This window comes from Dromiciops gliroides, chromosome 4, assembly GCF_019393635.1.
Source record: "Dromiciops gliroides isolate mDroGli1 chromosome 4, mDroGli1.pri, whole genome shotgun sequence".
Taxonomy (NCBI): Eukaryota; Metazoa; Chordata; class Mammalia; order Microbiotheria; family Microbiotheriidae; genus Dromiciops; species Dromiciops gliroides.
In genome coordinates, this window is record NC_057864.1 from 356,226,230 (window position 1) to 356,254,160 (window position 27,931).

At 38.1% G+C, this 27,931-nt stretch overlaps 1 protein-coding gene across 1 annotated transcript; it reads left to right on the forward strand.

The window, feature by feature from the left end:
* The first annotated feature begins 1,953 nt into the window (after nucleotides 1-1,953).
* SMPDL3A (sphingomyelin phosphodiesterase acid like 3A) lies at nucleotides 1,954-27,931 on the forward strand. Its single transcript, XM_044001958.1, has 8 exons — nucleotides 1,954-2,157; nucleotides 11,102-11,315; nucleotides 12,902-13,046; nucleotides 17,212-17,308; nucleotides 20,855-21,033; nucleotides 22,729-22,909; nucleotides 24,695-24,819; nucleotides 27,580-27,931. Exons 1-8 carry the CDS (start codon nucleotides 2,034-2,036, stop codon nucleotides 27,895-27,897), a joined length of 1,383 nt encoding a protein of 460 aa, XP_043857893.1. The 5' UTR covers nucleotides 1,954-2,033; the 3' UTR covers nucleotides 27,898-27,931.

The following is a 27,931-nucleotide window of genomic DNA, read 5'->3' on the forward strand; positions in this document are numbered from 1 at the left end:
CCATTTTAGACATGAGAAAACTGATTATCAGAGAGGATGACTTAGTACCCTACTCACAAACCTAGTAAATGGGACAGAGGTAAGGAAAGAGACTCAGGACTTTAATCTAGTTGTTCTACTTTTACTGAACTTTTTACCATACCACATTGCCTCTAAGGACTGTCAAGAAGCTAATTTCTTTGTATGTTATTGATGTCAGTATTTACTGTAAGAACAGCAGTGACAAAGTCCAAATACTACACACAATGTGACCTAGAAGTAATTTCTGAGATACCTAGGTCTAAAAAATAAAAAGACTATACTAAAAAAAGATGTGTTGCAACAGAGCAGTCGTGTTCCAATCACAGGCTACTGGAAGATAGGATACCATCTCATATTTATTTTCACCAAAACTTGCGCCACTATCTCTCCAAACCTCAGGGGAGAAATATAGATCTACAAACAATTTATAAATGTGTGTACCGTGGGCACAGTTAAGTTAGATTAGACAAGGGTTTTAGACTGGTGGATATGAAAAAGATAGGTAGAAAAGAAGCCACAGGATATTCTATACTATTTTAATTGTGCCTTTATGGATGAATATATGTTCATACATACTGGGTCTTATAGATTGTAGGCAGTATTATATTGGTTTATCTATTTCACAAAGGAACAAACTGGAGAATTTCACAGGGAACAATATTCCTGATTTATTTAAAAATGACATTAATGGTTCAAAAAGACTTGCCCTTTTCTTCCCTATTTGTTTAATCTTTGGATTAGAATTCCAGTTATCAATCAATTTGTACTCTCTTATTTTGCTATCCTAAAAGCTGTCATTTAATTCTTTTCTCTCTCCTAGCCTTTATTGCTCAGATGTTTTCCCCCACACCTTTAATCGCAAAGCTTCTTTCGTGAGCTGAGAGTTTCCAAGTCCCATTTTTATCCCTACAGTGAGAAAGCAGTTTGTTAGTTTTTACAGTTTTGAATGTTGTTTCAGCATGTCCCTGGCTGGACTTGAAACAGGATTGAGAAGCTTTGGTTTCCCATTCAAAGACCCATTCACTGGTCACAACAACCATTAGATTACACAGGGGAGAAAAGGTTTTCCGTGATGGGAAATGAAATGCACTTTCCCAAGAGTTTTCTGTGGGTAAGAAAAGAGGAAGATGTTTTCTTCCCTAAAGCATTTCCACATTCTGATAATTAAATGTAGGGGCTTGTCATCTTTAGGACTTTCCAGTCTCACGAAAGCACAAGACTAAGCAATGGGAGATTCACACCCCTATTAAACTAGGCAGTTAACTTTTCTCAAAAAGGTTTTTAGGGAGAAAGAAAGCCCACTACCTCCAGTATGAATTCCCTTACAACTCTCTTAAATACAGAACAGCAAAGATCCAAGACACTTTCCACCCCAACACTATATTTTAGCCAGTTTTCAAAGGCCTGGAGGTGTTCAAGGGTTTTTCAAGTTTTTTGTTTGTTTGTTTGTTTGTTTGTTTTTAAAGAAGTTCAAACAATTAATAGAAAAGAGGCATGTAGAGGGATGTATCTTGGAAAATAGTGGGGTTTTTTGTTTGGTTTTGCACGTTGTCTCATTAGAATGGAGCCCTTTGAGAGCAAGGACCGTGTTTCCCCCTTTCATTGTTACCCCAGATTTTAACACAGTGCCCGGCAGTGTAAAATCAAAACACTTGTGTGGAAAGACCATGATAGTGATTATGAAGAGATTCGCATGGCCCACTCTCCCTTAAGCAGGAGCCTCAATACTCACTAATGGAGAACACGAGCGCGGCGCAGAGGACTAGGGGTTAGGACACACAAGGCAGACGGGAGCTCCCGGGGCTAAGCTGCTCAGCTTCGAATGTAGCCGACTCAGACCACACGTGACAGGCTCACCCAGAGCTTCCAGCAAACGCCTCCTTTTCTCACCCCACCCCACCCCACCCCACCCCACCCCACCCCACCCCCAAGGGCCTGACCTGGGCCCCAGGCTTTACCGCCCCAGACGCCGCGAGCTTTCCGAGCAGGCTGTGGAGCGCCTGGCCTGGGCTATGGAGCTGAGGGGCCCGCTCTCCTGGGCATGCTGCCTGGTGAGCAGCTTGTATTTCTGCTCTGCCTTTGTTCTCCCAGGCGGGGACTCTGCCCCTGCGTCCCCAATTCAGGATCCTGCTGTAGGTAAGTGTTCTGCCATCCCTCCCTCGTGACAGGCCACGGAGAACTGACTGCAAGGAATGGGAACGGAGGTGCTGCAAGTCTCCGGATAAATTATTAATATAAATATTGTTAAAAGAACCTTCTTCATTCCCCTGAAGGGGGCGGGGAAGCACTTTTGAGTTGTCTAAACCTTGGGCTAAGAGAGAAGACAGGAAGGAAAGACTAAAGGAGGGGGAAGGATAAAAGTTTATGGGGGAAGGGGGAGTGTGAAAACCTTATGGGGGAGGAGGAGAAGGGAAGGGAGGGTGCCTCCGCCAGCTTGCTTACCCGAAGGGCCAGGAGAGAGACTGAGGTGGCAGCGGCTGCGTTGGGATCCGGTCTCCCAAATCCAGCCCATAGGAAGCTGTCAGTCTAATAAAACTGCCAGCGGCAAGAGTGAGCAACATACTCCTATCATTCTTTATTTTTGGATAGGCAACCACCCATTTTTGTTACCTTGGGCTGCTTGGAATCAGAGGTGGCCAGGAACCTTTTAGGAAAACAGAAAGCAAGAGAACTTTCTTCCTCTTACTCATCAAGTTTCAGAGGGAAGGAGGAAAAAAATGGTGAAAACGCACACCTCCTAGTGATCTTGGGATGGCTCCCTACTCGGTCAAGTTTTGTTGTTAAATCTGGAGGAGTCCTGCCAGACTTTAAGTAGGTGTTCTTGATTAATTATAATGCATTTCAGGAATGCATTGAATGCTGCGGTTTGTTATGTTATCTCCGTCTGAAGACTCAAAATCTAGGTTTTTCTCCACCTTCCCTTCCCCAATGCATCCAGGAAATCTTCCAAAAGTGAAACTCCCCCTGAATGACTTTGCTTTTTCGTGGAAGTAGCATGTGCAATAGTTAGCTTAGAAGTAAACACTGCTGTCTCTGAGCAAGTGATTACTCTTCTGTAATGTGCTGGGGCACATACCTGTCCCTGGCTGCCAAGCTCCCACGATTGCTACTTTCTATGTAAAGCAAGTCGGTTTCCTAAGTTCAGTGAAAGACAGACAACAACAAAATGTCTGTTGATTTTCCAGATGTTAGATACTGCTTTTGTTTCCTTGCCACACCATGCTATAAAAGTGTACTGAGCCAACTGTTCTGTGCCAACCCCGGAAGATAATTGGGATTCTCCACCCTCTGAAATTTCCATTCTAGACCTAGTTGAAGTGCCACTCCTCTTTGGAATTTAAAGATGCAAATTCTTAGTATAAAAGAGCTAATCGCTCTCGTTCATTTTAGGGATTCAGTTGAACCATGGCTTCTAGGGAACTATGCTCAAGGTCAACAGTTCCTCTTTTGGGGAAAGGAAAGATAAAGTTTACTTAGGCTTGCAGGGAGTGAAGTGTAGCTAGCAGCAAGGTGTTTGAAAGCCTAAAGTGCAAATGTAGCTGTTGAAGATTTCTATGTGATTATTACTGAAGGTGAACATTTACAGAAAAAAAAGCCAAAAACAAAACAAGTCTTCAGTATTTAAAAAAAAAATTTCTTTGGGGGCATTGAGAGTTAAGTGACTTGTCCAGGGTCATACAGCTAGTGTCAAGTGTCTGAGGTCGGATTTGAACTCAGGTCCTCCTGAATCCAGGGCTGGTGCTTTATCCATTGTGCCACCTAGCTACCCCTTCAGTATTTCTTATTGCTTACTCTGTTACCCCATTTCCTTATTCCCTACTTCCTAGTCTGTCAAGTTTTATTGGTAGATCTAGAGGAGTGCTGCCAGACTTTATGTAGGTGTGCTTGATTAATTATAATGTATATCACTATCTGATATATCTGGCACCTATATCATGTGCCAGTCACTGTTCTAGGTGAGGGTTATAAAAAAACCTGACCTCTTGGAATTTATTCCCCTAGGAATACCAAGCATTCATAGGTAGGCAAATGAAGGATATAAAGAAAATACAAAATGCTGCGGCATACTAAAAAGTGAGGAGATCATAAAAGGCCTTTTGAAGGAGGTAGCAGGTCCACTGAGCTTTGAAGGGAACCAGGAGTCTCAATATTTACAGGTGAGGAGGGAGAACATTCTAGCTATAGGGGACAGCCCTATACCAACCAAGATTTAAGGATGGGAGTCGGAATATCATGTGTAATGAAAGGCAAGAAAACCAGTTTGGCTAGCAAGTCACCAGTTTATGAGGGGAAGCAATGTGCAATCAAACCTGGAAAAGGAGGCTAGGACCAGATTATGAAGGGTCATAAAAGAGTTTGTGTTTTATCCAAAAGGTAATGAGGAGTGGCTGAAGTTTCTTGAGCAGGGGTGAAATCTATGTTTGTCCATAGTCTTAAAAGTAAAAAAAAAAAAAGTGTCAGGGTCAAAATTCATAGCTGAGTTGGAATTAGAAATAATTTAAGAAGTCTTTCTGGGGGCAGTTAGGTGGTGCAGTGGATAAAACACTGGCCCTGGAGTCAGGAGGTCCTGAGTTCAAATGTAGCCTCAAACACTTGACACTTACTAGCTGTGTGACCCTGGGCAGGTCACTTAACCTTCATTGCCCCACAAAAAAAAAAGAAGTCTTTCTAGCAGAAGTCCTTAATTTTACAGATGAAGAAATTATGACCTAGAGATATTGTGACTTGGCTAAGGTCACACAGAATTTGAACTCAAGTTCTTTGACTTGAAATCCAGGACTTTTTCTATCATAAAAATTAAATTTCAGAGCCAGGATTTGAACCCAAGTCTCCTGACTCTTCAGGTATCTAGGCAACACAGTGGATAGAATGCCAGGTCTGGAATCAAGAAGACTCATCTTTGTGAGTTCAAATCCAGCCTCAGACTTACTCTGTGACCCAGGATAAGTCACTTAATCCTGTTTGCTTCAGTTCCTCATCTGTACAATGAGCTGGAGAAGGAAATGGCAAATCACTCCAGTATCTTTGTCAAGGAAACCACATTGGGGTCACAAAGAGTCAGATGTGACTGAACAACAATACCATCTCCTGACTCTAGATCATAAGACTTATGAACTGGAGAGGATTAGTAGGGAAAGAGTTGGATAGGGTCTTGTCTTTCTCCTTCAAAAATCTTTGCTGGCCCACTTTTGTCTGCTAAAATAATCTTGATGACACCTTGCCTTTGCAGCATAATCTTATATTAATACTCTCCGTACATTCAATGGATGGCAAAGGAGTGTAGTAAGGAGAAGCCTTGGTGTCAAGTAGATCAGTATACAAAGCCTGGCTCTGAGGTAGTAACTGTGTGACCAGCACTGGGCCTGCTTAAAAAATACTTGGTGACTGACCTTGGGTTAGTCATTTTATGAATCAATGACCCAGGCAACTTTCTAAAACTAAATTACAAAGCAGCTTCTAATTCAAATTGGTAGGGGGAATTCTTCTCTGAAGTCTCTCCCTCCCACCTCCTTTAATCTGTCTTTCTAACTGTTCTCACTCTCCCATTCATTTCTTCTTCTCCCTTCCCTTTTCACATTCCTACTTTGTTAATTTACTATAAATCTTTTTTTTTTTTTGGTGAGGCAGTTGGGGTTAAATGACTTGCCCAGGGTCACACAGCTAGTAAGTGTTAAGTGTCTGAGGCCAGATTTGAACTCAGGTCCTCCTGAATCCAGGGCTATTGCTTTATCCACTGTGCCATCTAGCTGCCCCACTATAAATCTTTTAAGGCCAAGTTAGATGTCCTCTCTGAAGCCTTCCTCATTTAATTTCTCCAGTCTTTAGTTACCATACCCCACCTCATCTTCACACTACTACTTTTCATATTATCAAGTATTATTTTGTATTATTGAAGCATGTAGTGTATTTCTATCAGGGTAAGTTTGTTGTGCCACCTACACTTTGTATTTTCTTAAGAGCTTTCTTCCTACTCAAATCTTAATTTTATAGTTAACCAATTCAGTTTGACACTTTCTTCTGTTCTTGAACAGCGAGCCATTTCTAGCCCCAGCCACAAATTAGCCCCATCAGTCTCCGCTGTTCATATTTTGGCTGCTGAAAGGTCCTGCAGGAAGCTGCCAAAACCTTGCTTACTAGATCCGCTACCAATTGACATTGTCTCATCCCCGTTGTATGTGCTCACTGCTGTTTGGCGATACTTTGTTCTCCCCCCTCCTCCTTCCTTAATGCAATCTCTATTTCATTCCCTACAGAGATTTTTCCAAATCTTCTCTTTTCTCTTCTAAACTCCCATGACATTTTCCCCACCTCTCTCTTGGTAGAGAAACTTTCATACTTTACTGGCAAAATAGACACCATTCTCTGTGAGTTCCCTCTTCTACTCTTTTTTCCCCCTGGGGCAATGGTGGTTAAGTGACTTGCCCAGGGTCACACAGCTAGTAAGTGTCAAGTGTCTGAGGTGGGATTTGAACTCAGGTCCTCCTGAATCCAGGGCCAGTGCTTTATCCACTGTACCACCTATCTGCTCCGCCCCCCACCCCCCCCCCTCTCTTGGCCTCTTCACTCATTCTTCTTTTATTCCAGTTCCCAATGCACTGCTCACCAAGGCTAACCTTTCTGCTTATGCCTTGATCTCATTCCCTCCTCTGACAGATTATTCCTTCTGTGTGGGCTGCCTACAAACATACCAGGGCTCTCTCATCTTTAAAACAAAATTGGGGAAGCTAGGTGGCACAGTGGATAGAGCACAGGCCCTGGATTCAGGAGGACCTGAGTTCAAATCCGGCCTCAGGCATTTGACACTTACTGGCTGTGTGACCCTGGGCAAGTCACTTAACCCCAATTGCCTCACCAAAAACAAAACAAAAAAACCCAAATCAAACAAAAACCAACTCTCACTTGATTCAACCATCCACTCAAAATATCATTCTTTCTCTCCTTTTCACAGTCAAACTCTTAGGAAAAGATGCTTACACTTCTTGCCTCTTCAGCTTATTACAGTTTGGCTTCCAGCTTCTTTAACTCAACTGAAACTTTTTCCAAGTTGACCACTGGCCTCAATTACTAATTCTGAAGGCCTTTCTACAGTCCATATCCTTCTTGACCTCTGCAGCATCTGACACTGTTGACCAGCCTCTTCATCTGAATACTTTCACCTGTCTGAATGTTCATGACATTGTTTTCTTAGTTTTTCTCTTATGTCTAGCTACTTTTCAGACTTTTGCTATATGATCATCCATATATTAACTTCAATTGTGGGTGTATCCCAGGGCTCCATCCTAATTCCTCTTCTTCTTTCCTCCTATATTTCTTCTTAGCAACTTGGATGTATGTAGTTATTATCTCTAAGCAGATGACTCAGATCTCTCTCTCTCTCTCTCTCTCTCTCTCTCTCTCTCTCTCTGTGTCTCTGTCTCTCACCAGACTTAGTCTTCTCAAACCCAGAAAGTCAATGATCAAAGTGTCACAAGTTATGCAACCACTATTAACTCTGAAAAATACTCAAGAGATCACAGAAGTAATACCCCAACTGTTAACTCTGAAAAAGAAAATAAAACAAACCCAAAAATCTAATAGTGGTTATAAGCAAAAAAAAAATTCTATATTTTGTTAGATGGGGGGATATCAGAAAAATGTGCTGAGGTCTGCTCTAGGACCAAACAGACCCACAGTGGTGAGGCTGAGCCTTGATACATGTAGTAGTGACTTGATAAACAAAAAAACAGTCAGCTGTAGCCATGGCAATTCTGGGGTAGCAGCAACAATGAGGCAAGTTTGATTCATAGCAGGGCTTCATGACCGCATGGTTCCTGGGTTCCTGCAGGAACTCGTCTGAGGTCAGGGACAACCTGGGGCAGGTGTGAAACAGTTCTGTGATTTTGCTGCAGCAGAGTTCATACAGAGGATGAGCACAAAGGATTGTTGTTATACCTAGGTCAGAGCAGGCTTACTTGCTATACCTTAGCTCTGGAAAACAGTGTCTTTTAAGAGTAAAAAGAGGAATGAAAAGAGAGGGGTGACAGACTCTCTCCTGATTTCTCTCTAACTTCATAATATGTGTCCCCTTCTCTTTTCACTTACTCAGTTATCACCCTAGTTCAGGCCTTTTTCATGTCTCCCTAGACTATTTAGTTGGTTTCCCTTCCCCTCTGTCCTTTCTCCCTTCCTCTATACGTAAAGTTGTCAAAAAGTAAAGTGAATTTAAGTCTATATTAAAAATTCTTTGAGAAATATGGACAACAAAGTTGCTAACTTTGTTATAGTATACTAAGTAATCATATATAGTATTGAAAGTACTTTATTTAGTAAGACATAGGTAAAATAATGATTGAAAATTCACTTTAGTTATTGATTCCTTCCTCAACCCCTGGAACCCTCTTATAAATTATTATACCTACTATTCCAAGGATAGGCTATCTTCAAGGTAATACTGGACTGTTTTCAAATTTCAATGTCCGTGTTGGGTAGAGTTTGTGTCAACTTAAAAACAAAAGTTAATGTGTCGTATAGATTTGGAGTAGAGCACAGTATTTTAGATCAACATTTTCAAAGTTGTAGGTAGGAGATCATTAATTGACCAGTAAAGGTTTCTGGTGATTGTTGGTGACCAAAGTCTTTGGCGTTGTCAGATAGTTCAACATCAAAAACTAACAGCATTTTTTATAAAGCAGACATGACATTAAAGAAACAGGCATTAACATCTGCTTTGCCACTGTACCCTAAGGACCATGGGAGATTTTCATTTGACTTGAAGTTAAAATCTTCCATGTGAATTGTCTCCCCCAATAGAATGGGAGCTCTTTGGGAGCAGGGACTGTCTTTTATAATTGTATCCCTAGAGCTTAGAACAGTGCTTTATTAATTTATTCACTCTTATTAGAGTCACCCATGCTATGCCATTTTCTTTGTAATGGTGTAAAAGGGCACTGCTTCGACTAGATGCCAAGAGATCTGGGTTCTAACGCCAATCTTGCCATGAACTAGCTCCATTATGCTGACTCCTAGACTTCTTTTTTTCCCCTCGTCTGTAAAATTAGAAGTTGACCTAGTGTGATTGCTAATCTTTCTTTCAGCTCTAAAATTCTATGGTTCTAAGGACATAACAATGGCTAGCATTTATAGAGTGCTTTAAAGTTTGCAAAGCACTCCACATGTTGTCTCATTTGATCTTCACAACAAGCCTGCCAGGTAGGTGCTATTTTTACAGATGGGGAGACTGAGACTGAGAGAGAAGTTCAGTGACTTGCCCAGGGTTACACAGCTAATAGGTATCTGGGGTTGGATTTAAATGAGTCTTCTTGACTCCAGATCAGGATCCCTATTCACTGTTCCACCTACTGAACTGGGAATAAGTCAGTGATAGTGATAGAGATAAACTCAGAGGTCAAGTCAAGAAGTATTTATTATATCTGCAACTTGCCAAGGCTTATGCTAAGAGCTGGAAATGACAGTGTTCAGAGTAACAGTGATAAAATTCTATTTTCAAAAGTGTCTGACTATACAGTCTGTTTTTTAAATTATTTGTTGGCTAGGCTGGGTTTACTAAATTATTATTTGCTACATATATATTAATGGCTATTTGTATAATAATGACCGTTGCCCTGCTTTTTGGCAATAAATATTTATTATTAATTAATATTATATATTAATAAAATATCGAGCATGTGGCAGGTAACACAAGCAGAAAAACCCCGGTGTCATGTTGTCTCTTGGAGAGAGAGCACATGGCCTACAAACTTACAGTCCTAAGAAGCTGCACCAAGTGACAGCAGGTCCAGGAAGACAAGAACATCTCCACTCTCAAGTGGTCTCAGCTTTTATCCTCTTTTCATAGAGGTGGGTCACTATACATTGATCAAAGCTGATTGGTTAGCATCATTCAATTCCATTGGTAGACATGACTTGAGGGTGGTCCATATTAAAATGGTCTCTACCTGATAACATAATGGTATAATGGGAGAGACCCCTTGAGGGGCAAAGGTGAAGTCCAGATAGGTGTGGTATAATCAGTTTACTGAGCTAGACAAAAGAGTCTGTCTTCATTCCTTTTGTTGTCTTGGGCTCCCTCTGAACAGAATTAAAACTTCATCCTAAGAATTGAACTTTCTGGGGTGAGGGGGAGAGAAAGGGACTAAAATTGGGTCCCTGGGTTCCCAAGAAATTCATTATTAATAACTATTTTCTCAGAAGTCTCTGTATGTATACACACATTATACACTAATGCACTTGAAACTGTTGTGTTTCATACAATTGGATGTGGCTGTCCTGAGTGCAGTCCCTTACTACATCCCTAAATATAATAACTTTGCTCTTAGAGTAATTCCCAGGCAGGGGTAGTATCAGATGTTGTTTAATGTGAGCATTCTGCACCAGTTCTCAGCTGCTTCATTGAAGCAGCATTGGACTATCCTTCCTTGCAACTGTTTTTACTTGCTAAGTAAAATAGAAGGAAAGCTGTGCATAATGGGCAGCCATTAGGTAGCTTTTAAGGATCCTAAATGGAAATTCCTACATTTAGGCTAAAAGCTTTTGCTTTAAAAAATTGTATTCACTTTTTATTAATCTCAAATATGTCTACAGATGAGAAACTGGGAGACAAAGTATTCTATCCAGGCTTTACCATTAACTTAGCATATAACACTGGGAAAACCATATAACCTTTCCATATGAGTTTTTCTGCTTGGAAAAATGCAAATAGATATACCCAGAGAATAATTCTCAACTCACAAATCATTCAAGGAAACATGCTAGTAAGGCACAAAATAATATTACTACCCTCCCACAAGGGTGTCTTCATATATTTCATTATGCAAATTAGCTCTTGCATTTTCACACTATCTCTGAACTCATCAACTGTGGCTCAATATGAGTCCATCGAGTCAAGTCATTCCAACTGTCCTTTGTTTCTTCATCTACTCACATGGAAAGATTGCATTTTACTGCAGGGCACAGGAGCACGTCACTGACTCAGAATTTTCCCCACCATCATGTGGAAAACTGCTTCCAGTTTCTTGTAAAATTGTGTAACATTGAGCTTAGGGGCAGAAGAGTTTCAACAATATTTCCTTTCAATCCATAGGACAGTTTTGGCATGTGACTGACTTACATCTAGACCCTACATATCACATCACTGAGGATCATACAAAAGTATGCTCATCATCCAAGGGTGCGAATGCTTCCAATCCTGGCCCCTTTGGAGATTTTCTATGTGATTCTCCATACCAACTCATTTTATCAGCATTTAATTTCATTAAAAGTTCTGGACAACAAGCATCTTTCATGATATGGACTGGGTAAGTGATCAAGCAAATAGCATCTAGAATTTATCCGGTGTCTACTTTATGAATAGCCTCAATAGAATGGCAAATGACTTATGGAGATAAATTATATAAAACATATTTCTTCAAGTGCTTTACATTAATTTGGTTCAACGAAACTAAAATTAAAATATTTTCTTAGAAATGATAAGAGATATTGAGGATGCTACTCTTATGTATAAAATGAGTTAATTTACTATGGACTCTCACATAATTAAAATGGAACACTGTGAAACACTAAAGATTTCACAAGTGGAATGCCTTTGAAAAATGTGTCTTATAGAAAGTACTGAATACCCTATATCATTGTGTTGATAGCCTTTATAAAAAGTCATGGAATATGTTTTAGGAGTTTTTAAAGAATTTTTAAAAATTGTCTTTCTATATTGCTCCTGTCATGAATGTACTGCTGCTTATGTACCTCCTCTCCCCTCCAAACCCCCCAAATCAGAAGGTGGCATGTTTTCAGAATTCCAGAGTTGGAAAGGACCTCAGAGGTTACCTAGAACAAATGGGGCCTGAATAAGATTTCCTTCTACAGCATACCCCCAAAGCATTCATTCATTCTTTTCTCAGATCTCTATTCAAGCATTGCCATCGGGGCAGCTAGGTGGCGCAGTGGATAAAGCACCAGCCCTGGATTCAGGAGTACCTGAGTTCAAATCCAGCCTCAGACACTTGACACTTACTAGCTGTGTGACCCTGGGCAAGTCACTTAACCCCCATAGCCCTGCAAAAAAACCAAAACCAAAACCAAAAACCAAAAAACAAGCATTGCCTTCTAAGGCGGTCCATTTCTCTTTTGGATAGTTCTAGTGTTTAGGAATCTTTTTTTTTTAACAAGGCCATATCTTCTTATATGCCACTTCTACACTTTGATTGCTTAGTTATGCCCTTTGGGATTAATCAAAACAAAGCATGACATGTCTACATGACAGCCTTTCAAATACATAAAGAAAATTATTATTCCTTCCCTAGGTTTTTTCTCTTTCTTCTTCAACTGATCCTTTTAAGTCGTTGACTTTACATTTTTACCCCATGCCTCTGTCATATATATACACATACACACATATATGTGCATATGTGTGTGTATATATACATACATACATATGCACACCTATTTGTTTTTTACATTTAAATGTTTTCCTTTGGTTTCTGTTTCCCTGGTCCCTCTGGATTTACTTTCTTTGTTGATTCTCTGAAAGACTCATTAACAACTACTCACTTTCTAAACTGCTTTAAGATTATCAAAGTACATCACATACATTATTTCATTTAATTCTTACAAAAACACTGTAAAATAGATGCTATTAGTATTATTCCCGTTTTACAGATAAGGGAATTTAGTATTGCAGAGAAAGAAGGGCAAAAAGAACTCTTGAGTGTGCTGGTGAAGTAGTGAAAAATATAGATGGTACGTTTTGGAATATTATTTGCCACAGCTTTTCATGTCATGATTTGTAAACATTGTATGTCTAAGATGATCAGAAAAACTTTTATAAAACTCCCATTTTCCCTTAATTACCATATATTTTATCAATTAATTATTCTCTTCTCTTCAGGGATAGCCCTCCTCATGTTCCAGTAAAGGAACTCTCTACAGATGTTGTCATAAATGTTATTGGCAATATGACAACCACCATCCAAAGCCTCTTTCCCAATTTGCAGGTTTTCCCTGCTTTGGGCAATCATGACTACTGGCCTCAGGTAATTATCTTCCAGAAACCTTAAAATAATTGTGATCTTTAGGGGATAAAGGTAGAACTCTTAGGATCTATTATTGACTATTTGATGGGAAAGGGGGTAAGGATAGGGTAAATAAAAATAATTTAACTAATCCCTTTGTATAAAAATGTAGAGTCAGTTTCTTGATTCTTCAGGGATTGATTATCCATTTTGGAATGACCCTTTTGTTACTTTTACTCTCATCATCTAATTCCATGCTTTTGAGTCATTTTCCTTTTTTTTTTTTTTTTTAATTGCTCATACCTGGGGGAGGGATAGAGGGAAAGGAAAGGTGATAAAACTAAACTTTTAGGTTTTTACTTTGTTAGTAAGATTGGTAGTGGATTTGAAATTCTTGGTCAAAGTTAGGTTTAGAAATTATCTAAGGATTCCAGTTATTCTATCTAATAAAGCCTTCTATTGCTACAGATTAAAATAATTATAGCTGCATAGGCTGCTGCAATATATGTTTAGAATTACTCCTGAATTCTAGAATGAAATTTAAGTTTCAGATTACCTGTAGATACTAAGATTTAGTAGCTTGAAAGATGTTCAGGGGAATGTGTGTCAGGAAATGTAGACAATTGTTTAAGTTAAAGCAATGTCCAAAGTCCAAAGATACGTTTTATATCCAGTGTATTTTTTGTTTGTGATTAAATGTGATACGGGCCAATTTCTTTGAAAATATGTACTTGTTTCTATAAGGCATCTTTGTCCCTTCTGATTAGAGTCAGTAGTACCAACTTTTCATTAATTATGCTAACTACTAATAACATTTTGTTCAAAGTGGTACATATTACATGCTACCTAATAGTTGTCAAGGCAACAAGCACTTATTAGGCATTAGAGAATACGAGGAAAGACAAAAATGGTCCCTGGCTTTAAGAAGCTCACAGACGAATGGAAGAAACAACACGCAAAGGGATTATGTATGAATAAGATATAGACAGAATTGTTTAGAAAGAATCTCAGAGGAAAGGCACTAAGATTATGGAGATCTGGGAAAGGCTTCTTGTAGAAGGTGGGACTTCAGCTAAGACTTGAAGGAAGCAAGGAGGAAGATATGAGGAGGGGCAGAGTTCCCAGTGTGGGACAGGTAGAGATGTTCTAAAGGCATCTGGAGCTCATATGGGTCTAAAGCTCAGAAGAGAGGTGAATGCTAGAGATAAAAATTTGGTAGCTGAAGAGAAGACAAGGAAGATCCACAGACAAAACCTTAAGAAGCACACAGCATAAAGACTCATGATTATACAAGGAGCCACAGAAACAGACAGAGATGTACTTAGTTATATAGGAAAAGAAGCAACGTTATATTGTGTCTCTGAAATTCAAGGAGGAGAGAAGATTTTGAAGAATACGGTGGCCTACCAGTGTTCAGTAAATAGACTGAATACAACTTAAGCCATTCTAGCTTCATTTGCCTTACCATGTAAAACTCCACATATCTTCTCAGCTCATGAATCTCTTTGGTAAAAGAGCTTTAATTTCTCAGTTTGAGAAACAACAATATTATTTTTAAAAATATTGTTGTCTTTTGTTTTTATATTGCCTTAATATGCAAATATAGTCAGATTTCCCTTCTCTGTAAGCTAGGCTTCATTACAAAGAATTTTTTTTTTAAAAAGGAAAAACCAATTAAAAACTGATATGCAATGTGCGTGCGTGTGTGTGTGTGTGTGTGTGTGTGTGTGTGTGTGTGTGTGGTTGTATTGTAGTTCTTTCATTCACATTGTTATAGTCATTGCATATTTATTGTTTTCTGGCTTTTGCTTACCCTCTGCATCAGTTCTTAGAAGTCTTCTTATATTTTTCTGAATTGATCACATTAATTTCTTTTAAAAAAAACAGTTTTTATTTATCTTATGTTTTTATGTTACCTTTGTTTCTGAATATACCTCTCTTTCCATTTAACAGAGAATAGGAAAGACAAGAAAAGAACAATAAAAATAACCAACCTATTGCCTTTCTTTGATGACATGGGGAATGTTCCATACTCATAGACCCCTCCTTCATTTCCTAATATTACTAAAATTATTTTTGTCCTCCCATCATTAACAGAAATACAAATTGCGCCATGAAAAGCACAGAGACAACTTCTTTCAGAGTTATCTGCAAATAATTATAGCAGATATTGGGCAATAATGACCGAGAAAAATGCTATTGAATTAGAAGCATAATGTCTAATGAAGGCATGCAAATATTTACCATAGATACACAAACACATATGCACATATTCATATCTCCACCTATTACAACAGAAGAGGTAGGTATTTGCTTGGCAGACTTTGAGATTCCTTTTGGCTCCCACCCAAGGAAGCAGTCTGGGTGAGGGTCCCTAATTAATCTTTAGGTTTTTCCCACACACTTGTGCTAGTAAAGCTGGATGAGCCTAGTGCTTATCCTTTTAAACCTCTTTTTCTTGGCTGTGGATGTGACACACGCAGAAGACAGTGTGGTGGACTGCATGGAATATGGTACAGGAGGAGATCTTCATTCTGTTTATAGCCTTCCTAATGTGGTGACCTTGAGCAAGTCTTTACACCATTATCTATAAAATAATAGGGTTGAATTATAGGATATCTAAGTTCCCATTAATCTGTAAAAATTTATGATTCTATAATTCTCAATGCTATAATATTTTTGACTTATTATATTGGAATTTTTACTTAATTGAAGTAAATAAAACCTGACCAAGGATGGTTTAGGGTTCTTACACTGTCGGTTGTTATTGAAGTCTTATTTGACATAAGTCATTGTAAAACAATCTATCAAGTGACCCTGACCTTTGATACAGAACAGAACAAAATGAGGTAATTAGTTCCAATTAGAACAAGCTATTTGGTTATTACTTAACCTGAAAGTACTTAAGTTTTACCATCATATATTTGGGATTAAGAACTAATCTTGAACTAATGACTTGAGTCATATTGGGCAATGACTAGGATGTTGTATTGATTCTGGCATGTGGAGCTATATCTTGGAGGAGTTTCCATCAGTAATGTATGGGTGTCAGTCATGGAGAAAACTTTTGATTTTTAAGTATAATGCCTCAAAATATGAATATATTACAATGATTTTCTGATTCAAATCAATTTTCTGGTTAAAACCTGTAGGGTTTTAATTTACATCTCCATTCTTTAAAATTAAGGATTTTAAAAAATTATTATTTATACTACTGTAACAACAGCTGTATTTTCTCCATGAATATTAAAGTAATAACTTGCAATTTTCAATTCTTTGACAAGCTCAAGCCATATTGAAAGGTAAAATGAAAGAATCTTCAGATGAAGAGACAATGTTGGAATAATAATAATAATAATAACAACTACTACTAACATTTAAATAGTGCTTACAATATGTTGGGCACTGTGCTCAGCACTTTACAGTTACTTCGTTTGGTCCTCACAATAACTCTGAGAAGTAGGTGCTTTTATCTCCATTTTACACACGAATACACAAGGGTCTGTGATTTCTTCAACATAGAGAACTCGAAGTATGGGTATTGCCTCCCTCAATAAAGATCCTTCACAATCCAGCTAAAACATTATAGATAAGTTCTGGAAAATTTTATTCTAGAATGTTCATCTGTGGCAATGTGACAGTGGAAGGAACACAGGCTATAGAGTCAGAGGATCTACCTGAGTTCAATCCTTATATCTGATGCTTGCTACCTGTATGATTCAGGCAAGTCATTTAATTTCCCTTGGTCCCAGTTTCCTCATTTGCAAAATGAGACTAAGTTTGGGTTAGGTTGCCTCTCAGGTCCCTTCTAGCTCTAGATTTTTTGACCTGGGGCATATAGAAGATATGTGACTTTCTCTGGATCACGTAAGAAGTAGTATTTGAACCCATGTCTTCCTGACTTCAAGTCCAGCTCTCTGTTCTCTCTATCCACACTGTCTCAGATAGAGTTGGCTAGAGTAAATTGTGGGTAAATAATAGGAGCTAAGGGAATCAAATTAGCATCTGTAATTATAGTATATTAAATTTTCAGAAGATTTCATGTCCTTTAGAGTTCTTATGGTCATAAGAATATGATCATTATATTTGGGTTATTTATTTTTAAAATAGTTCTACTGTCATTCTTTTTCATCCATGTACCTTAATCAAACTTTAAATGGTGCCTTATGGTGTTATATTTGGTCAGGATCAACTGCCTATATCTACCAGCAAAGTATATGAGGCTGTAGCGAACTTCTGGAAACCTTGGTTAACTGAGGAAGCCATCCATACTTTGAGGAAAGGTAAATTTTAAGAGCTATAGATGCCTTCTTTGCCATGATTTGAAAACATGTGTTTTAAACTTGGTCCTTAATTAGTTGTATTTGGTTGGGTGTGCCATACCAGCCCCAGAGAGCTCCAGCATCCTGTTTTACTGGAAGTCTGTCAGTTGTTAACATTGCTTTAATACAGCTGCTATGAACCTGTTTGTCTTGTAGGTAGTTCTGTCCCCTGCCTCTTTTCGTCCCTTCCTGAATTTATGACTGACTGAAGAAAAATGAGCATGTGACACATGAAACAAAAGTTGACATACGGATTTGAATATGAATTTTTAAAAAATAGCTCTGAAACCAGTGCTGTAGCCAAGTCAATTAAAAAGTGTGAACATGGGCAAGTGCCAACTTTATCCAATTAGCCACTACTTTGCAAGACTAACAGCCACGTAAAATATAAATGAGCTTTTCCAGTGTAGAATGGAATGATAAGATGTTACATTTTTGAAAATGGGTATACAGGATATATATTACTACACCTACGAGGAAGAGTATAAACACCCAGATATATATTATACGTCTTGAAAGAACTCAAGGAAGCTAGAAGTCTGAGATATCAGAGAGCTTGTGAAAGTAGTTAAAAGATAGAATGCTCTGTTTGAGGAGTAGCAAGGCACTAGAGAGCAGCTAGGTAGCACGATGGATAGAGTGCTGGGCCTGGAGTCAGGAAGCCTCATCTTTATGAATTCACATCTGACCTTAGACACTAGCCGTGTGATGCTGGGTAAGCTATTTAATCCTGTTTGCCTCAGCTTCCTCATTTGTAAAATGAGCTGGAGAAAGAAATAGCAAAGCACTCCATGTCTTTAAGAAGAAAACCCTAAATGGGGTCATGAAGAGTTGGACACGACTGAAGTGACTTGATAATGATGACAACATAAAAGGCCAGTGAGTTGGATCATAGAGTATGTGGAGGGAAGTAAAGGAACTAGAAAGATAGAAAAAGGTCAGCTTGTGAAGGGCTTTAAATGCCAAACATGTGAATTTATATTTGCTCTTGGCGATAATAGGGAGTTACCAGAAATTATTGAATAGAGGGGTGACATTATCAGACCTATGCTTTAAGAAAATCACTTTGGTAGCTGAGTGGAGGTTGGCTTAGAATAGGGAGAGATTTGAGAAAGGGAAACCAGTTAGAAGACTATAGTACACATGTGACAAGTATGCATACACACATGAAAAATATTAATACCGTATTTTATATTTTAAGCTCAAGTCTGCCAAAACCAATTTTATTAATCATTAATCTTTATCCTAGCATTTCTAACTTGGGGAGATGTTCAGAGCTTTGTACAGATTAAAGTACTATATAAATGCACATTATTAGTAGTCATCTTTGGGCTTCTTAGCACCTTTACTTGACCTCAGCCACACCCAGAAATGGCAATATTTGTGATTTTGTTGTCACTCCAACAATCCTTAACAATCCTGAACTCAGGCCTCCTTGTGGCCATAACCATGTGTCTTTTTTTTTTTTTTCTTCTCCACCTACTGCTTACTTCCCCTTCTAGTTGCTCCATTTCTTTGTTTTCCTTCCTAAGTTGTCATACAGGGGCTGAGCCTCACTTTTCTTCTTTCAAAGTCTCATCCCTTTACCTGTTCAACTTTATGCTGTTCTTGACCTTTGCATCCCTTGCTTTATTGTCCTTTGGAAGCTTTTCACTTTTTAGGTCCCAACTTTCTCTGCTTCTCAAATGATATAAAACTCTGGTAATGGGAAGTGACAGAACCTTGGTGACAGTCTACTAAAAATTTATGTCACCCAGTCTCAACAGGGCCCTTACAACTGCATGCCAGTTCTTTTTCTTAATTGACCATCATGACCCCCATATTGTGTTCCCAGTGGTTATTCTCTTTTCAAGCTACCTACACTTTCATCTTCCCCTTTTCTTTCGGCAGAGAACCTTGATTCATCTTTCACTGAACCATTTGAGTCTATCTCTTATTAATTCCCTATCTTGCCCAGTTTCAAATGATCTCATGATCATTTCCTACTTTTCCTCCTTTGCTTGAGTATTAGGGGATAAGGCGGGTCTTTCAATGATTCCAGTCCCTCTGTACTCATAATCTCTTTTCCTCTCATCCTTTGACATCCCTTGGTCATCTCCTCTTTCTCTTTAATTTTCCACATTTCCTCAACTACCAGCTCCTTTTCTTCTGCCTTCAAACATGTCCAGATCTCTCCCATTAGCATCATTAACAGCCTGCAGATATAAGTAGCTCAATGCAAAGGTATTTACTAAGATGGCATAGTAGGGGCAGCTAGGTGGCGCAGTGGATAAAGCACCAGCCCTGGATTCAGGAGTTCCTGAGTTCAAATCCGGCCTCGGACACTTGACACTTACTAGCTGTGTGACCCTGGGCAAGTCACTTAACCCCCATTGCCTCACAAAAAAAATAAATTAAAAAAATTAAAAAAAAAAAAGATGGCATAGTTAAGAATGGCAGCTACAAAGCACCCTTTTCTCTCATAAATGTGAGGCTTGTGCTCTCATTAATACAGTAACCATCGGAAGATTAGACAGCAATTTACTGTATTAATACAGTATCCATGGAAGATTAGACACAAACTTACTGTATAGTAGTAATGAAACAAGTTTTGGGGGAGCATAAGGCTAAGGAAACTCACACCTCATTGTCTCCTGTGAAGCCCTCGTGTAACTCATCTCTTGATGACCAGAGCTAGTTTTTCTTTAAGTCCATGCCCTAATCTCTTCTCTACTGCAAAGTATTAATGCTCCTTGAAACTACCTCTTTGTGTTCATATCTGCCTCTGCTCCCTCTCCTATGCCTTAAAGTGACAAACTCTCTCTCTTTTTTTTTTTTTTTGGCAGGGCAATGGGGGTTAAGTGACTTGCCCAGGGTCACACAGCTAGTAAGTGTCAAGTGTCTGAGGTCAGATTTGAACTCAGGTACTCCTGAATCCAGGGCCGGTGCTTTATCCACTGCGCCAACTGCTGGATGGAGTATTTGGTACTGGGACAGAAGCTCTGGGGCTAGATGCCATGGCTGGTAGAGAGTCAGGAGGAGAGAAATTACCTCTCTCTTCTTATGCTATAGGCACAAGGGTGATTTCATTGGTCCAGTGAACTCCCAGTGAAGAAATACCATCTGCAATGCAGGTCAGCATCTGATCTGCTACTTTTTGTCTCGAGGGTTCCACTTAATTCATTTTAGAGATTTTATTTTATTTTTTTTGGGCGGGGCAATGAAGGTTAGGTGACTTGCTCAGAGTTACACAGCTAGTAAGTGAGAGATTTTCAATAAAATTAATCTAATTTTGATTACTGTTATGTTATGTAAGTCTCCCTTTCCTGTATCTTTTTAATGGCAACCCATGACTGTGCTTGATGGTCAAATAGAAGGATCAAGCCTCCCTTTCTGACTTGAGATGCTGCATCTCAGTTAAGGATTTGCTCTGTGTGCGTGTGTGTGTGTGTGTGCGTGCATGCGTGCGCACGCGTGCTTGTGTGTATGTGTATTTTCCTGTAATGTGTCTTGAATTTGTTTTCACAGGGGGCTTTTATTCACAGACCGTTCCATCCCATCTGAGCAGTCAGTCCCTCCGGATCATCAGTCTAAACACAAACTTGTACTATAGCCCCAATGCTGTCACTTTCAACCAGACAGACCCAGCAAATCAGTTTGAGTGGCTAGAGAACACACTGAACAGCTCTCGGCAAAATAAAGAAAAGGTGAGAGACCCTACCGTTCTAAAGCCCTGAGGGGTAATTGAGGGATTTAAGCAATTGGGCTATTGGGTGATGGGTTAGGTAGAAAAGAAAGGGAAGCTCAGGAATAGGATAAGTATCCCAACATACCTTAAGGACATAACATAGAGAACTGGGTCTGAATGGGTGCTAACTGGGGCAGAAACAACAACAGGGAAAAGGGGTGAATTTATTCAGGGAGTGTGAACAAATAGTTTTACTATCTCCTACTGTGGGGCTTGCCCTTCTCAAATGGCAGGTGTAATGATAATGCTTAATTAAATATGTTCAGCAGAGAGGGTGGCAGTGGTTTTTTTGTTTGTTTGAGGGTTTTTCCTTTTGCTTTTTTTTTTGTTTGTTTTGTTTTTTATTTACCTTAACAAGGAGGTATCACAGAGGGGTAGAGGCTGTAAAGTATAACAGTTTCTCTGTATCTCTAGGACCAAAGGCATAGCATGAGGTCTAATAGGAAGTACTAGATTTTTTCATTGTATTGGCAGTAACTACCCTAGGCAATATCTGTAACTCTGACAATCCTATTACATATGATGGCAATTTTTAACTTGTTTTGGACCATAGACACAAAACTGATTTTAAAAATTATTTTCATAAAGAACTCACACACAAGCTGAATGTTAGAGGGAAGAACATTTGTCTCGAGAGTCAGACAGCCTGAGTTCCAGTCTCCCCTCTTATGCTTCCTATCTTTGAAATCTTGGGGCAGGTCACTCTGTGCATCTGTTTGCTTATGTTTAAAATGAATTGGTTGAACTAGATTGCCTTTGAGGCCCCTTCACAGTTTTAGATTTATAATTCTATGATCCTATGAAGAATTTGTAGTACTACCATACCTAAGTATTTATGTACTTTATTTTATTTTATTTTATTTTTTAGTGAGGCAATTGGGGTTAAGTGACTTGTCCAGGGTCACACAGCTAGTAAGTGTTAAGTGTCTGAGGCCCGATTTGAACTCAGGTACTCCTGACTCCAGGGCTGGTGCTCTATCCACTGCGCCACCTAGCTGCCCCTATTTATGTACTTTAAATGGAAAAATAGCTTAAAATAGTGTTAACATAATTATTTAAGGATAAGTTCAAGGGAATGGCTTATTATCTCCTTCCCTTTTTTCCCCAAAATGTGGTTATGGTACCGAGGATCCTAGATATTTTATTTTATTTTTTTAGTGAGGCAATTGGGGTTAAGTGACTTGCTCAGGGTCACACAGCTAGTAAGTGTTAAGTGTCTGAGTCCGGATTTGAACTCAGGTCCTCCTGACTCCAGGGCCTGTGCTCTTTCCACTGTGCCACCTAGCTGCCCCTGATCCTAGATATTTTAAATGACTTTTTGGGGGGACAGGGTGGGGCAATGAGGGTTAAGTGACTTGCCCAGGGTCACACAGCTACTAAGTGTCAAGTGTCTGAGGCTGGATTTGAATTCAGGTCCTTCTGAATCCAGGGCTGGTGCTTTATCCACTGTGCCACCTAGCTGCCCCTTTAAATCACTTTCTAATTAGACATTTTATAATGAATGCAATTTACTTAACATGTTTCAAATACAAAATATAATACCATTGGTTGGTGATCTTACCATGTAAGGTTGATCAGAAAGATTGAGGTTATAACTTAGAAATGTGCTACTATGCCTTATTGTATTTGGTTTTTTTCTTTTTCTTCTTTTTAGGTGTATGTGATAGCACATGTACCAGTGGGATATTTACCATGTTCAAGAAATACAACTGCTATGAGAGAATATTACAATGAGAAACTGATTGGTATTTTCCACAAATACAGTGATATTATTGCAGGACAATTTTATGGACACACTCACAGGGATAGCATTATGGTCCTTTCAGATAGAAAAGGTAATGTTGGATGGTATATTTCCAAATTGAACTTTACTTCAACATAGTGTCTGCCTAAACAGCTAACTTAATACATAAAACTACCTAATATATATATTATATATATATGCATATATATATATACACATATCTATATGTGTGTGTATATATATATATATATATATATATATATATATATATGTATATATATGTATATAAGCAATGATTCAGATTCCCAAATCCCACTTTTTGCCTGCAGCCTTTTGGGTTTTACCCTAGAAGTAGAAATTATCCTATCCACTCTAACATTTTATGATAGTGTGATTTTAAGCTTGTATACAGTACTTTTCCTTGGCTGTATAAGCTCACATTACTTGATTGCCCTCAGTGAGAGAGCCTCTTAAACTCCAGCTAAGTTAATTTTGTTTTAGAATAAATATTATCCTTGAATTTAGAGATAATCTGCTGGTAGTTATTTCCATTGCTCTTAGCTTGACTTATTTTAAAGTCCAAGGAACTTAGAGGGCAAAGCTTTTTTGCTTTTTTAACAGTTGTTTAAAATTTAATATATTCAGCATTTGATTATCAGTGGGTAATATGCAATGAATTTCTCATTTAAGTACTTTCTGATATTGTCACCTCTTCTGCTTAAGTCAAAACCTTTCTTGATACAAAACAAGGTCTTGCTTCATCTAGCCTAAGAGAAGCAGGAAACAAAAACAACTTGAGGCAAAATGTACTATTATACCCAGCAACTTTGTTTTGAGAAGTCAACTGTACACCCAGCTAGTGCTTTGTATTAGTCCAAGGGGTGATGCCCTTTTCCTTGGCAGTGTCATGAAGAGGGGTAGGTAAAGGAAAAATAAGGTAACTTTCTTTGTAAGTCATCTTGAGTCATATCATCAGACTGAATACATTAAAGTATTTGCGATTCCCAGAATATCTGACATATCCATATTATATATAAGAACAAAATATCCATTCTTAAGTCAATTAGGATGTAGATTCTCTGCATTTTGATTATGTGTACATCTGCTCCCCTTCATTTTGCAGATAGATAAGAACTGAATCAACATATATACTGGTTTCCAATCACATAGTAATTTGTTTTATATTTATGTGTGTGTGTATAGTGTGTGTATATACACACACACACACATATATATACACACACATATATACAAAATTAAATATGTATAGATACAATACATACATATATTAACAAACAATGAAAACAGTGTGTGTGTGTGTATATATATATATATATATACACACACACACACGCATACACATATACTATTGAAATTGGAAGAAATTTTGCTTATGGAAAAATAAAGTATTATTCTCCCCCTTTTCAAGTAAGTCTTTGATTTAATTTGTGTGTGTGTTTTTGTTGTGTTCTCTTGCTAATTAAAAAACTTGAGGAAAACAGCCATTTTCTCAAGGATATTGTGACCTGTTTCCCTTTAGAAAGAGATTCAGAACCATAAAAAGTGCCACCTACTACTACTACTACTACTACTACTACTACTACATTTGAATAAAATGCTTACTGTGTATCCATTGGGAACAGATTAAGGAAGTAAGGCAGAATAAACTACATGTACTTTCTTTTTTTTTATATAAGAAACATTTTTATTTACATTTTTAGTTCCAAATTCTATCCCTCCTTCCCCTTCCCCTTCCCCCTCCTGAGGCAGCAAGCAACTAGATATGTTATACAAATGCAGTTATGTAAAACATTACCACATGTACCTTCAAAACATTTGTTTAATATAATTTGCACGTGTATGTGTGTTTAACTAGGAAATCCAGTCAGTTCCTTGTTTGTGGCTCCTGCTGTGACACCAGTGAAGAATGTTCTAGAAAAGCAAACCAACAACCCTGGAGTCAGACTGTTTCAATATGATCCTCATGATTATCGATTGCTGGTAAGTTGACATTATTCTAATAGGGACATTAACATATGTTTCAATAGGTTTCTTTAGCTTAATTAGGATTTTTAAAAATTCTGAATCTGTGTTTTCATTGGCGTAAGGAGTTATTGTTAAATCTCATTCAACAACTATCTCTAATTTATAGTGTTAGAGAGTTGCCAGGGACACTGAGAGATTAAGTGACTTGTCTAGGATCAAACATCTAGTATGAATCAGAGGCAGATTCTCAACTCATTTCTTTCTAAGTCCAAGGCAGCCCTTTTATTGGCTCTACCATTTTGTCTCTTTAGTATATCCATACAACACAAAATAATGCAGTGTGGATGTTCCAGAATTAAAATATCTCTCTCTCCTTAGGTATCCCCAGTATTCTGCTTATGTAGGTGATATTTATAACTTTTAGTTTGCAAAAACTAGGCCATGGGAGTTTACTTATTTCTCAGTTCAGCAAACATTTATTAAATGTGTTCTTGGGCAAGATCCTGTGCTATGCATTAGGGATTCAAAGATAAAATGGAAAACAGTTCTTGCCCTCAAGAAGCTTATATTCTCTTGAGGGATATCGCATCTAAAAAAATAGATAAGTATAAGATAATTTGAAGAGGAAAAGAATACTAATAAGTAGAGTCATTAGGAGAGGTTTCCCCTAAGAAGTGGCACCAGATCTGAGCTTTTTAGGAAACTATAGACTGTAAGAAATGGAGAAAGACATAGTGTTTCCAGCCTGATCAAAGATATGAAGGTGGGAAATGGGATGTTCACTCTAGGGAAAAAGCCTGTGCATAAGGAAGATTATTTTGTCAGCTACTATTTTGAAGCATAGATTGGAGGGGGGAAGGGGACTAAGAGAAAAATTAGGATCTTACAATTATAGATTTTGAACTGAAAGGAATTTTAGAGGTCCTTTAGTCCAGAGGTGTCAACCATTCCTACAGGCTAGTGTAAAGGGACTCTGCATGCTGAAATCAGATTAAAGTGCAACTGGAAAATATTCAACAAAAATGAATAAAAATATAACACATCAGAGATAATGTTCATTTGGAGTTTTCTAAGTCAATACGCACCTGCAGAGATCCATTTCTATTTGATTTTGACAGCTCTTATCATATCCAATTTGGTCATTTTACAAATGCTCATTCAGGTTAAGTGATTCACCCAAGATCATACAGGTAGTAAAAGTAGCATATTCTTCTTTCTTGTGATGAATCATTGCCTTATCAAAACCTTCTCCTTTTCACTCACTGTCTCCTAAAGCCAAATTAGATATTTCCTTATAACTCATACTATTCTATTAGAATCAGAAGCACTATGGGAATATGAATGCTATATTTGGTAGCAATTTCATTTCCTCACCCTCCATAACATTGAGTGTGGTAAAGGGCCTTTTTCTGACATTTCTATTGGCAAAATATATTTTCAAACAAGAAAGCCTGGAGTATGAGACCCTATCTGGATCTATCCCACAAAGTGAAGTGGAGAATTAAAATAACTGGTTAGCAATCTGGGCCTGTGTGACCTTTTTTTGGCCTGAATTATCTGACTTTTTCTAATAAAAGTATTTTTTGGGGGGCCTGAATCATCCGGTAAATGTTATCAATTCTACAGCTTACTTTTCCCATAAAGATTCAGCATTTGTGAATAGAAAACTAATAATGCAATTTCTCAGACTGAAACAAACCAATAACTAAGGAAGAAAATACTTAGAGAATTTTTGGAATGATATTCCTTTATAAAAATATCATATCTCTTCCATTAGAATGAAAGCTCATTGTAAGTAAGGATAGTTTTATTTCTTTTGAATGAACTGACATATTTATTATTCTTTGTTTTTATACCTTAAAGTGCTGTATAAATGCTAATTGTTGTTATTATTAAGGTATGCATCCCTAGTACCTAGCACAGTTCCTGGCAGACCTTAGGCTTTAAGTAATGCTTTTTTATTGATTGCTTGATAATACTTAAACCTTTGGTTGGTAGAAAAGAGAAGAAAGGGGTTTTAATGGTGCAATTCTTTTAAAATAAAAAACAGGTTCCTTCTGATTTCCCCTTTCTTTGTACCGATGTGAGCTACAATCTTCCAATTTAATCTTATCAGCTGGCAATAACTTATACAACTCTTAATTGGTATTCTCATTGTATAATAATAATAGCTCACATCCAAGTTACATCTCACACTTTACAAAATGCTTTCTTCCCAGTTCTGTAAGGTAGTTGGCATAAATATTATTATCCCCATTTAGGCACAGATAGGTGGCGCAATGGATAGAGCATTAGCCTTGAAGTCAAGAAGACCTGAGTTCAAATCTCATCTCAAATACTTACTAGCTGTGTGACCCTGGGCAAGTCACTTAACCCCAATTGCCTTAAAACATCTGGGCCATCTTCAGTCATCCTGGTATATATCTTGCCATTGGACCCAGATGGCTCTGGAGAACGAAATGAGGTTGGTGACCTTGCACAACCCTTCCTCACTTAAATCCAATTCAGTTCAAGTCATGACATTACCCTGATGTCATGGTCCTCTTCAAGAATGAAGGACAAAAAAACAATCCCCATTTAACAGGTGAGGAAAATGGAGATCAGAAACATTGTGTCTTACCCATGGTTCTTTGGAGTTAACAGAGCAGAGACTCAAATTCAGGTCTTTTGAAACCAAATCTAGTTTTCCTTTCATTTTTATCTCAGTGTTCTTCCCCTAACCCATGGTAATATTAATATTATTAGAAATATTAATATATATTTTTTTAATTGCAGGATACTTGGCAGTATTATTTAAATCTCACAGAGGCTAACATGAAAGAAGAACCCAGCTGGAAATTGGAGTACATCATGACAAAGGCTTATGGAATTGAAGACTTGCAGCCAAAAAATTTATATGAGTTAGCTAAGCAATTTGCAGTCTTAGATAGTAAACCATTCTTAACATACTACAAGTATTTCTTTGTCAGTTATGACAGTGATATAATTTGCAGTAGAAAATGTAAGATTTATCAGATTTGTGCAATTATGAGTCTTGACCAGGCATCCTATACAGACTGCCTCAAGCAATATGGCCTCCAGCATAGGCAGTAGTTAATTCTCCATTAAAATAAAAAAAAAAAGAAAA

Coding starts and splice junctions, on each gene's coding strand:
- SMPDL3A (XM_044001958.1), top strand. CDS start 2,034: ATGGAGCTGAGGGGCCCGCTCTCCTGGGCATGCTGCCTGGTGAGCAGC. Junction 11,316..12,901: donor TCTTTCATGATATGGACTGG/GTAAGTGATCAA, acceptor TCTTCTCTTCAG/GGATAGCCCTCCTCATGTTC. Junction 24,820..27,579: donor CTCATGATTATCGATTGCTG/GTAAGTTGACAT, acceptor TTTTAATTGCAG/GATACTTGGCAGTATTATTT.